This window comes from Salvelinus namaycush, chromosome 7, assembly GCF_016432855.1.
Source record: "Salvelinus namaycush isolate Seneca chromosome 7, SaNama_1.0, whole genome shotgun sequence".
Lineage (NCBI taxonomy): Eukaryota > Metazoa > Chordata > Actinopteri > Salmoniformes > Salmonidae > Salvelinus > Salvelinus namaycush.
In genome coordinates, this window is record NC_052313.1 from 59356869 (window position 1) to 59372521 (window position 15653).

The 15653-nt window shown below is 46.4% G+C and overlaps 1 protein-coding gene across 1 annotated transcript in view; it reads right to left on the bottom strand.

Moving 5' to 3' along the window:
* LOC120050880 (dystrophin-like) overlaps nt 1-14826 on the bottom strand; it is an 83125-nt gene extending 68299 nt beyond the window's left edge. Inside the window, 4 exon segments of the mRNA XM_038997405.1 lie at nt 10880-10972; nt 12815-12892; nt 14467-14559; nt 14812-14826. Of these exon segments, the coding sequence (XP_038853333.1) occupies nt 10880-10972; nt 12815-12892; nt 14467-14559; nt 14812-14826 (279 nt within the window).
* Nucleotides 14827-15653: the final 827 nt, after the last annotated feature.

Sequence of the window (15653 nt, forward strand, 5' to 3'; positions counted from 1 at the left end):
GTGGAATACTGGCTATACACGACACCCCATAACATCAAAGTGGAATACTGGCCTACACACAGCACCCCATAACATCAACGTGGAATACTGGCCTACACACGATACACCCATAACATCAAGTGGAATACTGGCCTACACACGATACCCCATAACATCAACGTGGAATACTGGCCTACACACGATACCCCATAACATCAACGTGGAATACTGGCCTACACACGATACCCCATAACATCAACAGTGGAATACTGCCTAACACACGACTACCCCATAACATCAACGTGGAATACTGGCCTACACACGATACCCCATAACATCAACGGGAATACTGGCCTACACACGATGACCCCATAACATCAACGTGGAATACTGGCCTACACACGACACCCCATAACATCAACGTGGAATACTGGCCTACACACGACACCCCATAACATCAACGTGGAATACTGGCCTACACACGATACCCATAACATCACGTGGAATACTGCCTACACACGATACCCCATAACATCAACGTGGAATACTGGCCTACACACGATACCCCATAACATCAACGTGGAATACTGGCCTACACACGATACCCATAACATCAACGTGGAATACTGGCCTACACACGATACCCCATAACATCAACGTGGAATACTGGCCTACACACGTACCCCATAACATCAACGTGGAATACTGGCCTACACACGATACCCCATAACATCAACGTGGAATACTGGCCTACACACGATACCCCATAACATCAACGTGGAATACTGGCCTACACACGATACCCCATAACATCAACGTGGAATACTGGCCTACACACGATACCCCATAACATCAACGTGGAATACTGGCCTACACACGATACCCCATAACATCAACGTGGAATACTGGCCTACACACGATACCCCATAACATCAACGTGGAATACTGGCCTACACACGATACCCCATAACATCAACGTGGAATACTGGCCTACACACGACACCCATAACATCAACGTGGAATACTGGCCTACACACGATGCCCCATAACATCAACGTGGAATACTGGCCTACACACGATACCCCATAACATCAACGTGGAATACTGGCCTACACACGATACCCATAACATCAACGTGGAATACTGGCCTACACACGATACCCCATAACATCAACGTGGAATACTGGCCTACACACGATACCCCATAACATCAACGTGGAATACTGGCCTACACACGATACCCCATAACATCAACGTGGAATACTGGCCTACACACGATACCCCATAACATCAACGTGGAATACTGGCCTACACACGATGCCCCATAACATCAACGTGGAATACTGGCCTACACACGATACCCCATAACATCAACGTGGAATACTGGCCTACACACGATACCCCATAACATCAACGTGGAATACTGGCCTACACACGATACCCCATAACATCAACGTGGAATACTGGCCTACACACGACACCCATAACATCAACGTGGAATACTGGCCTACACACGATACCCCATAACATCAACGTGGAATACTGGCCTACACACGATACCCCATAACATCAACGTGGAATACTGGCCTACACACGATACCCCATAACATCAACGTGGAATACTGGCCTACACACGATACCCCATAACATCAACGTGGAATACTGGCCTACACACGATACCCCATAACATCAACGTGGAATACTGGCCTACACACGATACCCCATAACATCAACGTGGAATACTGGCCTACACACGATACCCCATAACATCAACGTGGAATACTGGCCTACACACGATGCCCCATAACATCAACGTGGAATACTGGCCTACACACGATGCCCCATAACATCAACGTGGAATACTGGCCTTACACACGATACCCCATAAACATCAACGGTGGAATACTGGCCGCCACACGATACCCCATAACATCAACGTGGAATACTGGCCTACACACGATACCCCATAACATCAAAGTGGAATACTGGCCTACACACGATACCCCATAACATCAACGTGGAATACTGGCCTACACACGATACCCCATAACATCAACGTGGAATACTGGCCTACACACGATACCCCATAACATCAACGTGGAATACTGGCCAACACACACCCCATAACATCAACGTGGAATACTGGCCTACACACATACCCCATAACATCAACGTGGAATACTGGCCACACACGATACCCCATAACATCAACGTGGAATACTGGCCTACACACGAAAGCCCCATAACATCAACGTGGAATACTGGCCTACACACGACCCCATAACATCAACGTGGAATACTGGCCACACGATGCCCCATAACATCAACGTGGAATACTGGCCAACACACGATGCCCCATAACATCAACGTGGAATACTGGCCCAAAGGAATACGGCCAACACACGATACCCCATAACATCAACGTGGAATACTGGCCTACACACGATGCCCCATAACATCAACGTGGAATACTGGCCTACACACGATGCCCCATAACATCAACGTGGAATACTGGCCGCCACACGATGCCCCATAACATCAACGTGGAATACTGGCCTACACACGATGCCCCATAACATCAAAGTGGAATACTGGCCTACACACGATGCCCCATAACATCAACGTGGAATACTGGCCTACACACGATACCCCATAACATCAACGTGGAATACTGGCCTACACACGATACCCCATAACATCAAAGTGGAATACTGGCCTACACACGACACCCCATAACATCAACGTGGAATACTGGCCTACACACGACACCCCATAACATCAACGTGGAATACTGGCCTACACGATACCCCATAACATCAACGTGGAATACTGGCCTACACATGATACCCCATAACATCAACGTGGAATACTGGCCTATACACGACACCCCATAACATCAACGTGGAATACTGGCCTACACACGACACCCCATAACATCAACGTGGAATACTGGCCTACACACGATACCCCAAAACATCAAGGTGGAATACTGGCCTACACACGATACCCCATAACATCAACGTGGAATACTGGCCTACACACAATACCCCATAACATCAACGTGGAATACTGGCCTACACACGATACCCCATAACATCAACATGGAATACTGGCCTACACACGATGCCCCATAACATCAACGTGGAATACTGGCCTACACACGATACCCCATAACATCAACGTGGAATACTGGCCTACACACGATGCCCCATAACATCAACGTGGAATACTGGCCTACACACGACACCCCATAACATCAATGTGGAATACTGGCCTACACACGACACCCCATAACATCAACGTGGAATACTGGCCTACACACGATACCCCATAACATCAACGTGGAATACTGGCCTACACACGATACCCCATAACATCAACGTGGAATACTGGCCTACACACGATACCCCATAACATCAACGTGGAATACTGGCCTACACACGATACCCCATAACATCAACGTGGAATACTGGCCTACACACGATACCCCATAACATCAACGTGGAATACTGGCCTACACACGATACCCCATAACATCAACGTGGAATACTGGCCTACACACGATACCCCATAACATCAACGTGGAATACTGGCCTACACACGACACCCCATAACATCAACGTGGAATACTGGCCTACACACGATACCCCATAACATCAACGTGGAATACTGGCCTACACACGATACCCCATAACATCAACGTGGAATACTGGCCTACACACGATACCCCATAACATCAACGTGGAATACTGGCCTACACACGATACCCCATAACATCAACGTGGAATACTGGCCTACACACGATACCCCATAACATCAACGTGGAATACTGGCCTACACACGATGCCCCATAACATCAACGTGGAATACTGGCCTACACACGATGCCCCATAACATCAACGTGGAATACTGGCCTACACACGATGCCCCATAACATCAACGTGGAATACTGGCCGCCACACGATGCCCCATAACATCAACGTGGAATACTGGCCTACACACGATGCCCCATAACATCAACGTGGAATACTGGCCTACACACGATGCCCCATAACATCAAAGTGGAATACTGGCCTACACACGATGCCCCATAACATCAACGTGGAATACTGGCCAACACACGATACCCCATAACATCAACGTGGAATACTGGCCTACATACGATACCCCATAACATCAACGTGGAATACTGGCCTACACATGATACCCCATAACATCAACGTGGAATACTGGCCTACACACGATACCCCATAACATCAACGTGGAATACTGGCCTACACACGATGCCCCATAACATCAACGTGGAATACTGGCCTACACACGATGCCCCATAACATCAACGTGGAATACTGGCCGCCACACGATGCCCCAATACATCAACGTGGAATACTGGCCGCCACACGATGCCCCATAACATCAACGTGGAATACTGGCCTACACACGATGCCCCATAACATCAAAGTGGAATACTGGCCGCCACACGATGCCCCATAACATCAACGTGGAATACTGGCCTACACACGATGCCCCATAACATCAAAGTGGAATACTGGCCTACACACGATGCCCCATAACATCAACGTGGAATACTGGCCTACACACGATACCCCATAACATCAACGTGGAATACTGGCCTACACACGATACCCCATGACATCAACGTGGAATACTGGCCAACACACGATGCCCCATAACATCAACGTGGAATACTGGCCTACACACAATACCCCATAACATCAACGTGGAATACTGGCCTACACACGATGCCCCATAACATCAAAGTGAATACTGGCCTACACACGACACCCCATAACATCAACGTGGAATACTGGCCTACACACGACACCCCATAACATCAACGTGGAATACTGGCCAACACACGATACCCCATAACATCAACGTGGAATACTGGCCAACACACGATACCCCATAACATCAACGTGGAATACTGGCCTACACACGATGCCCCATAACATCAAAGTGGAATACTGGCCAACACACGATACCCCATAACATCAACGTGGAATACTGGCCTACATACGACACCCCATAATATCAACGTGGAATACTGGCCTACATACGATACCCCATAACATCAACGTGGAATACTGGCCTACACATGATACCCCATAACATCAACGTGGAATACTGGCCTACACACGATACCCCATAACATCAACGTGGAATACTGGCCTACACACGATGCCCCATAACATCAACGTGGAATACTGGCCTACACACGATGCCCCATAACATCAACGTGGAATACTGGCCTACACACGATGCCCCATAACATCAACGTGGAATACTGGCCGCCACACGATGCCCCATAACATCAACGTGGAATACTGGCCTACACACGATACCCCATAACATCAACGTGGAATACTGGCCTACACACGATACCCCATAACATCAACGTGGAATACTGGCCTACACACGATACCCCATAACATCAACGTGGAATACTGGCCTACACACGATACCCCATAACATCAACGTGGAATACTGGCCTACACACGACACCCCATAACATCAACGTGGAATACTGGCCTACACACGACACCCCATAACATCAACGTGGAATACTGGCCTACACACGATACCCCATAACATCAACGTGGAATACTGGCCTACACACGATACCCCATAACATCAACGTGGAATACTGGCCTACACACGATGCCCCATAACATCAACGTGGAATAATGTTATTTAACATTTTTACAAATTAATCAAAAATGAAAAGCTGAAATGTCTTGAGTCAATAAGTATTCTAACCCTTTGTTATGACAAGCCTAAATCATTTCAGGGGTAAAAATGAGCATGGCCTCCCTCATCTCCCTGGGTCGCTCCTCTTTTTAGTTCACTGCAGCTAGCGACTGGAACGAGCTGCAACAAACACTCAAACTGGACAGTTTTATCTCAATCTCTTCATTCAAAGACTCAATCATGGACACTCTTACTGACAGTTGTGGCTGCTTTGTGTGATGTATTGTTATCTCTACCTTCTTGCCCTTTGTGCTGTTGTCTGTGCCCAATAATGTTTGTACCATGGTTTGTGCTGCTACCATGTTGTGCTGCTGCCATGTTGTGTTGCTACCATGTTTTGTCATGTTGTGTTACTACCATACTGTGTTGTCATGTGCAGCTGCCATGCTATGTTGTTGTCTTCGGTCTCTCTTTATGTAGTGTTGTGGTGTCTCTCTTGTTGTGATGTGTGATTTATCCTATATATATATTTTTGGGAATCTCCCGTCCCCACAGGAGGCCTTTCGCCTTTTGGTAGGCCATCATTATAAATAACAATTTGTTCTTAACTGATTTACCTAGTTAAATAAAGGTTAAATAAATACATTAAAAATACTTCTTTTTTTTTAAACCCACAAATACAATTATTAAGGTCCGTCAGTCGAGCAGTGAATTTCAATACATATTCACAGATTCAACCACACGTTCATATCTTTCACCTGGATTCACCTGGTCAGTCTACGTCATGGAAAGAGCAGGAGTTCTTAATGTTTTGTATACTCAGTTGTCGTGTCTTTGGCCGTGCCGGATGAAGTGATATGACATGCTATTCTATAAAATCATTTCTCTGTAATTAATATTACCTGATTAAGCTAATCAGGTAAATGTAATTAACTAGAAATTTGGGGCACCACGAAAGAAAGAGCTGTTAACTTCCGAATAAACTCTTAAAGACCTAGTAATATTTTACATCAATAGCAGTCAATATTTAATCGTCACTTTATTTAGTCTCATCTGAAAGTCGTAAATTCTTGGTTATCTTCACGAACCCTGGCTAACAAGTTGAATAAGCAATACAACATTTGGTTAAATTATTTATTTACTAAATACCTAAATAATCACACAGAATTACATCTACACAGAATGGATCATACAATGATTACAAATTATGTCATAAAGGAAAACGTCCCTAGCGGACGGAACAGATATGACGGCTGGTTACACAAAGGAAAGGGGGTTGGGTTTTGAATGAAAGAGCGGGAAGACTGAGTAACAAAGGGAGAAGCTATGCTATCATAAATACAGAATCGTATGCATTCTAAATAACCGCCCATTTGGAAAAAGGAAAATGCAATAAATATTTACTCTGAGCTGCGCTTCAATAAGTTGGTCGTAGATGGAAGGCCGGGTTGCCCAGCAGGGATCTCTTGTCCTCTGAAGAATGTCTCTGGTGGTAAACTGGATACGTCATCCGTCCTTTCCTAGCCCGCTGCTAACTCAACAGCTAGGAGGTATCACTTCTGGAGTGAATAAGAGTTCAAAGTTCAAGTTGCCATACTTTTAAGCTCGTACCTATATTCTGGCTGGTATAGTCGAAATTCATCCTTTCGGCGTGTCGATCGTCACCTTCACATTGAACACGATGCTAATTTCGTTAGGTTATTATCTGAGCTCTTTTAACGTAGGACCGTCGTCCTCACGTCCTCGGAACAGGAAGTTGAATTTTCATCAACGGGTTTATATAGTGGTGAAAGAAGGGCGTGTTTCACAGTTTACAACCAGTGTCTGGTGACTTGGGCGGGGCCTCTGAGTGAGCAGAGTTTCTCTATGATAAACCGTTCTCTCATTTAAGAAGCTAAAATTACATTTCATCTTTTCACAAATAGTTTCATATTTAAACATTTAAATTGCACAATTCCATGTGAATCTGATAACTAGAATGTGTCGACTTTCCAAGATACAGTTTATGTCATCCTGTCATTAGTAGTAATGTCTCAGACAACAACTGATCTGAGATCATATTCATTAAGTCCCAACGCATATTTTCAACTGGTTGGATTACCGAAATATGGTTCCGTTTCCCACCTTTCGATGTTACCAGACTCTATATGTTACAAAGGCTTTACAAGAGTCAACTCTATAGAGTAGAGATAGAAAAGGGGAAAGGTATTTATGGGGGTCATAAACCTCCCCCAACAGGCCAATGTCATGACACAGTGTATATGACCCTCAATTTCACATTTTTTTCTAATCAAACATGGTTACAGAATATGTGGAATTAAACCTACAGTCTTAAGAACTTCAGCCAGATAATTAACCCTCCGCTCCACCAGGGGACAGCTGTGACCACGTGGGGTTTCTTCAGTCCAATACGGTCAATCAGGACACAGAACCTGATTGACCATATTTAACTGGAAAAAAAAACACAAGGCCACAGCTGTCCCCTGGTGGAGCGGAGGGTTAATACTTTGGCTCGGGAACCAAACTTTGCAAGTTCAAAACTCACATGTGCAGATTGTTAACATATATGAAGTGTACATAATAGGGTTGTGTTTATGTGGTTAAATGCTGTTCAGATGTACTCTAATCTGCATTAACATTCGGTCAAACTTAAATATAACATTTACTAAATGTTCTGAGGACCTTAAAGACAAGCTAACATGTATATTGTGTGAACATCAATGGAATATTATGTCAAACCTGAAACAAATATGCTATGAACATCATAAAAACAGACTTATTTCATTCTTACAACATTAAGGGAATGTCCTGTGCGACCTAACTTATACATTGTATGAATGTCATCACAACTGAGCATATTTTGTATATTGGGAACTTATCTCTTGTAATGTACCCACAATGTTCCCACAACATAATTATCTGTTCTGGGAAAGGCTGTTCTGTCAACGTTCTTGCAACATCAAAGGAATGTTTTGTTCACTCTGATAAAAACACTACATGATTGTCAGCACACCTGGACAGTTGTTTTGTTTGTTTGGGGAACATATCTCTTGTCATGTCCACACAATGTTCCCACAACCTAATGAAACATTCTGGGAACCTTTAAAAAGCAGACTAAATGTGTTCTGGGAAACGCTCTTGTAACAGCAGGTGAATATGTTTTGCACCCTAAAGGAAACGTTGTATAATGATCTGCACGACGGGACAGTTTTTGTGTTTTGGGAAGATATCTTTTGTGATTTTCCCACAATGTTCTCAACTAGACTGTTCCCACAACCTAACAAACCATTATGGGAACCTTTAAAGAACAGATTACAGGTGTTCTAGGAACATTCTTTCAACATCAGGCGATGGTTTTATACAAACATAATCATCTCCACGAATGGACAGTTTTTGTATTATAAGAACATTTGCCGTGACCTAACGAATGTTCTGGGAACCTTCACAGAAACAATTTTGGTTTGCTGGGTATACACACATGGATAGACTCTTCCTTCCTTCCTTCCTTCCTTCCTTCCTTCCTTCCTTCCTTCCTTCCTTCCTTCCTTCCTTCCTTCCTTCCTTTCTCTCTCTCTCTAACACACACACACGATTCCTATGCGTTTCTGCAGTTTCTGACTATAAAAACATTATCCGACCAGAGAATAAGGGCCAACAAACCTCCAGAAGTCATCTATCTGAGGGACTGCATCCAATTACAGGCCCGGGAATACTTAGCCTGGCCAATCAGAGCCAATAAAATATTATCTTAGCCAATCACACCCAATAAATATTAGTCTGGCCAATCACAGCCTTTAAAATAACCCCATTCAACTGACTGGCAGATATAGGCTAGGAGGGAGCTAAAATGATTCACACACACACACACACACACACACACACACACACACACACACACACACACACACACACACACACACACACACACACACACACACACACACACACACACCACACCCACACACACACACACCATACCCACACACACACACCATACCCACACACACACACCACACACACACACACACCACACACACACACACACCACACACACACACCATACCACACACACACACACACACACACACACACACACACACACACACACACACACACACACACACACACACACACACACACACACACACACACACACACACACCATACCACCCCACACACACACACACACACACACACACACACACACACACACACACACACACACACACCCACACACACACCACACCCACACACACATGCCATACACACACACACACACACACACACACCATACACACACACACACCATACCCACATACAAACACACACCATACCCACACACACACCATACCCACACACACCATACACACACACACACACACATCATACACACACACATCATACACACATACACACACACACAGAGACTCCTCACCAATCCCCATACTTCCAGGCAAGTTCATTAGTTAGTGATTCGTCTCCAACAGTGTAGCCCAACCCAGTGCTCGCTGCTCGGCCTTCTGGGTACAGACTGAGCGTCCCTCATTTGGGAGTAGGTCACTGCATTGCATTTCCACACTAATTCATTCCATGACGAAGCCCAACGCTGAGACACCCCACTAATGTCTCTGCCTGTCTAATTGACTGGGCCTCTTCGCTCTTCACACACCGACTGTCTGTATGTTTAAGACGTCAAATATTCAAATCCAATGGAGATTTCCCCATTAAGCGCATCATTAATTCTATGTAAATGTTCCTGTGGATTGATTAAGTCATTATGACTGAGTGTTGCTGGAGGAGAGAGGGGGAGAGAGAGGGGGAGGAGAGGGGAAGAGAGAGGGGTGATGAGGAGAGGGGTGATGAGAGGGGTGATGAGGAGAGGGGGAGAGAGAGGGGTGATGAGGAGAGGGGTGATGAGGAGAGGGGGAGAGAGAGGGGTGATGAGGAGAGGGGTGATGAGAGGGGTGATGAGGAGAGGGGGAGAGAGAGGGGTGATGAGGAGAGGGGTGATGAGAGGGGTGATGAGGAGAGGGGGAGAGAGAGGGGTGATGAGGAGAGGGAGAGAAAGAGGGGTGATGAGGAGAGGGGTGATGAGAGGGGTGATGAGAAGGGTGATGAGGAGAGGGGTGATGAGGATGGACTGATCTGCAATATACGTACTGGTCAACACACAGGGTGACTAACTGACCTGCCAGTGGAGAATTATGCTCCAAATGAGTCCAAGAATCAGTTTATGATTCCCATCAACAATGTCGGCTCCTCCTATATTCACCAGTTCAACCTGCAGAGAAGATACAGGGAGGGAGAGATAGAGGGAGATACAGGGAGGGAGATACAGGGAGGGAGAGATAGAGGGAGATACAGGGAGGGAGATACATGGAGGGAGAGATACAGGGAGATACAGGGAGGGAGAGATGGAGGGAGATACAGGGAGGGAGAGATAGAGGGAGATACAGAGAGGGAAATACAGGGAGGAAGAGAGAGGGAAATACAGGGAGGGAGAGATAGAGGGAAATACAGGGAGGGCGAGATGGAGGGAGATACAGGGAGGGAGAGATATAGGGAGATACAAGGAGGCAGGGAGGGAGATACAGGGATGGAGCGATAGAGAGAAATACAGAGAAGGAGAGAGAGAGATAGAGGGAGGGAGAGAGAGAAGGATACAGGGAGGGAGATATAGAGAGAGAGAGACACAGGGATGGAGAGATAGAGAGAGAGATACACGGAGGGAGAGATAGAGAGAGATACAGGGAGGGAGGGAGAGAGAGATACAGGGATGGAGGGAGAGAGAGAGATACAGGGAGGGAGAGAGATACAGGGAGGGAGGGAGGGAGGGAGAGAGAGAGAGAGAGATACAGGGAGGGAGAGATAGAGAGAGAGATACAGGGAGGGATAGAGAAAGAGATACAGAGAGGGAGAGGTGGAGATAGAGAGATAGAGGGAGGGAGAGATAGAGAGAGATATAGGGAGGGAGAGAGAAGGAGATACAGGGAGGGAGAGAGCGAGAGAGACAGAGAGAGAGAAAGAGAGAGAGGGAGAGAGAGAGAGAGAGAGAGAGAGAGAGAGAGAGAGAGAGAGAGAGAGAGAGAGAGAGAGAGAGAGAGAGACAGAGAGAGAGAGAGAGAGAGAGAGAGAGAGAAAGAGAGAGAGAGACAGAGAGAGAGAGAGACAGAGAGAGAGACAGAGAGAGAAAGCATGAGCTGAGATGAATCTAATTACTGTTTGCTTTCAGCTCTACCACCTCCAGAACCCTTGACTGGTGTAAACTAATGCATTAACATACTGTATATACACACTATACTGAGCACTCTATTGCTGACATACGCTAACATAGACATGCAGTCAAATATCCCTAATATAACAGAGGAGATACTCTCCTCCTCTTCTCACTATTCCTCTTCCTACCCCTCCTCTCTTCCTCCTCCTCTCTTCCTCCTCTTCTCACTATTCCTCTTCCTACCCCTCCTCTCTTCCTCCTCCTCTCTTCCCCCTCCTCTCTTCCTACCCCTCCTCTCTTCCCCCTCCTCTCTTCCTCCTCCTCTCTTCCCCCTCCTCTCTTCCTATCCCTCCTCTCTTCCCCCTCCTCTCTTCCTCCTCCTTTCTTCCCCCTCCTCTCTTCCTACCCCTCCTCTCTTCCCCCTCCTCTCTTCCTCCTCCTCTCTTCCTACCCCTCCTCTCTTCCCCCTCCTCTCTTCCTCCTCCTCTCTTCCTCCTCCTCTCTTCCTTCTCCTCTCTTCCCCCTCCTCTCTTCCTCCTCCTCTCTTCCTACCCCTCCTCTCTTCCCCCTCCTCTCTTCCTCCTCCTCTCTTCCTACCCCTCCTCTCTTCCTCCTCCTCTCTTCCCCCTCCTCTCTTCCTCCTCATCCTCTCTTCCTCCCCCTTCTCTCTTCCTTCTCCTCCTCTCTTTCTCTCCCTCCTCTCTTCCTCCTCCTCCTCTCTTCCTCCCCCTTCTCTCTTCCTTCTCCTCCTCTCTTTCTCTCCCTCCTCTCTTCCTCCTCCTCCTCTCTTCCTCCCCCTTCTCTCTTCCTTCTCCTCCTCCTCTCTTCCTCTCTTCCTCTCCCTCCTCTCCTCCTCCCCCCCTCTCCTCCTCCTCCTCAGTGTGTGATCTGTTCACTAATACGTACATTGTTCTTCTGTAGGATCTGCAGAGCTCTATTGACATTGTTTAGTGAGTGGAGGCGCGTGACTCCTCTCTCTTTCACCTGCAGACTCAGAACACACACATCACACAGAGAGAGAGAGAGAACACACGCACACAGAGAGAGAGAGAGAACACACGCACACAGAGAGAGAGAGAACACACGCACACAGAGAGAGAGAGAACACACGCACACAGAGAGAGAGAGAGAACACACGCACACAGAGAGAGAGAGAGAGAACAGACGCATACAGAGAGAGAGAGAGAGAGAACACATGCACACAGAGAGAGAGAGAGAGAACACACGCACACAGAGAGAGAGAGAGAACACACGCACACAGAGAGAGAGAGAACACACGCACACAGAGAGAGAGAGAGAGAACAGACGCATACAGAGAGAGAGAGAGAGAGAACACACGCACACAGAGAGAGAGAGAGAGAGAACACACGCACACAGAGAGAGAGAGAGAACACACGCACACAGAGAGAGAGAGAGAACACACGCACACAGAGAGAGAACAAACACACACACACAGAGAGAGAGAGAGAACACACGCACACAGAGAGAGAGAGAGAGAGAACACACGCACACAGAGAGAGAACAAACACACACAGAGAAGAGAAGAGATCCTTCAGAACACACAGAGGCTTTATTTACTGAACATGATATTAAAGACTTTGCTCAGGGCCATTGCTGAAAGAGGTTTATATTACAATAAAAGGTCTTGTATAAAGTTTAGGACAAAGGTAGAGGAGAGGAGAGGAGGAGGAAAAGAAATGCAAGGAGAAAGACAACAGGTTGGTATAATAGATGAGGAGATAAGTGAGGAGGTGAGGAGATAAGTGGGGTTAGGAGATAAGTCGGGTCAAGAGGATAAGGAAGTGAGGAGATAGGTGAGGTTAGGAGGATGTGAGGAGAGAAGTGAGGTTAGGAGGATAAGGAGGTGAAGTGGTGAGGAGGTGAGGGAGATACATGGGGCTAGGAGGATAAGGAGGTGAGGTGGTGAGGAGGTGAGGGAGATATATGGGGCTAGGAGGATAAGGAGGTGAGGTGGTGAGATGATGAGGAGGTGAGGGAGATACATGGGGTTAGGAGGATAAGGAGGTGAGGTGGTGAGGAGGTGAGGGAGATACATGGGGCTAGGAGGATACGGAGGTGAGGTGGTGAGGAGGTGAGGAGGGGAGGGAGAAACATGGGGCTAGGAGGATAAGGAGGTGAGGTGGTGAGGAGGGGAGGGAGATAAATGGGGCTAGGAGGATAAGGAGGTGAGGTGGTGAGGAGGTGAGGGAGATACATGGGGCTAGGAGGATAAGGAGGTGAGGTGGTGAGGTGATGAGGAGGTGAGGGAGATACATGGGGCTAGGAGGATAAGGAGGTGAGGTGGTGAGGTGATGAGGGAGATACATGGGGCTAGGAGGATAAGGAGGTGAGGTGGTGAGGAGGTGAGGGAGATACATGGGGCTAGGAGGATAAGGAGGTGAGGTGGTGAGGAGGTGAGGGAGATACATGGGGCTAGGAGGATAAGGAGGTGAGGTGGTGAGGAGGTGAGGGAGATACATGGGGCTAGGAGGATAAGGAGGTGAGGTAGTGAATGGGGTTAGGAAGATGGTAAGGAGGATAATGAGGACATGACTGACCAGCTCGTGCCCTGCCAGTCCCTCCAGCAGCTCCAGCAGGCGACGGCCATCACACAGGTCTGTGAAGAGGTCCTGGATGGGGGGCTTCCCTGCCTGGGGAAACAGGGAACAACGCATCACTACAGGTTACAACGTTGTCAGTTCAAATCCTGAGCAGAGCAAGACAAAATGGGAGATGTGCTGGTTTTTCTGGTGTCAGACCCTAGGTACCATAATATCCTGTCCTTGTGCCTTTGAGCAAGGTCCACACATCATGACACTCCGACAAACATATCTCCAATACTAACACAGAGAAAAAGACATATCTCCAATAGTAACACAGAGAGACAAATCTCCAATACTAACACTGAGAGAAGACATATCTCCAATACTCACAGAGAGACACATCTCCAATAGTAACACAGAGAGACAAATCTCCAATACTAACACAGAGAGACGTATCTCCAAAACTCACAGAGAGACATATCTCCAATAGTAACACAGAGAGACATATCTCCAAAACTCACAGAGAGACATATCTCCAATACTAACACAGAGAGACATATCTCCAATACTCACAGAGAGACATATCTCCAATAGTAACACAGAGAGACAAATCCCCAATACTAACACTGAGAGAAGACATATCTCCAATACTCACAGAGAGACACATCTCCAATAGTAACACAGAGAGACGTATCTCCAAAACTCACAGAGAGACATATCTCCAATACTAACACTGAGAGACAAATCTCCAATACTAGCACTGAGAGAAGACGTATTTCCAATACTAGCACTGAGAGAAGACATATTTCCAATACTAACACTGAGAGACATATCTCCAATACTAACACTGAGAGAATAAATATCTCCAATACTAACACTGAGAGAAGACATATCCAATACTAACACTGAGAGAAGACATATCTCCAATACTAACACTGAGAGAAGACATATCTCCAATACTACCATTGAGAGAAGACATATCTTCAATACTAACACTGAGAGAAGACATATCTTCAATACTAACACTGAGAGAAGACATATCCAATACTACCATTGAGAGAAGACATATCTTCAATACTAACACTGAGAGAAGACATATCTTCAATACTAACGCAGTGAGACATATCTCCAATACTAACACTGAGAGAAGACATATCTCCAATACTAACACTGAGAGAAGACATATCTCCAATACTAACACT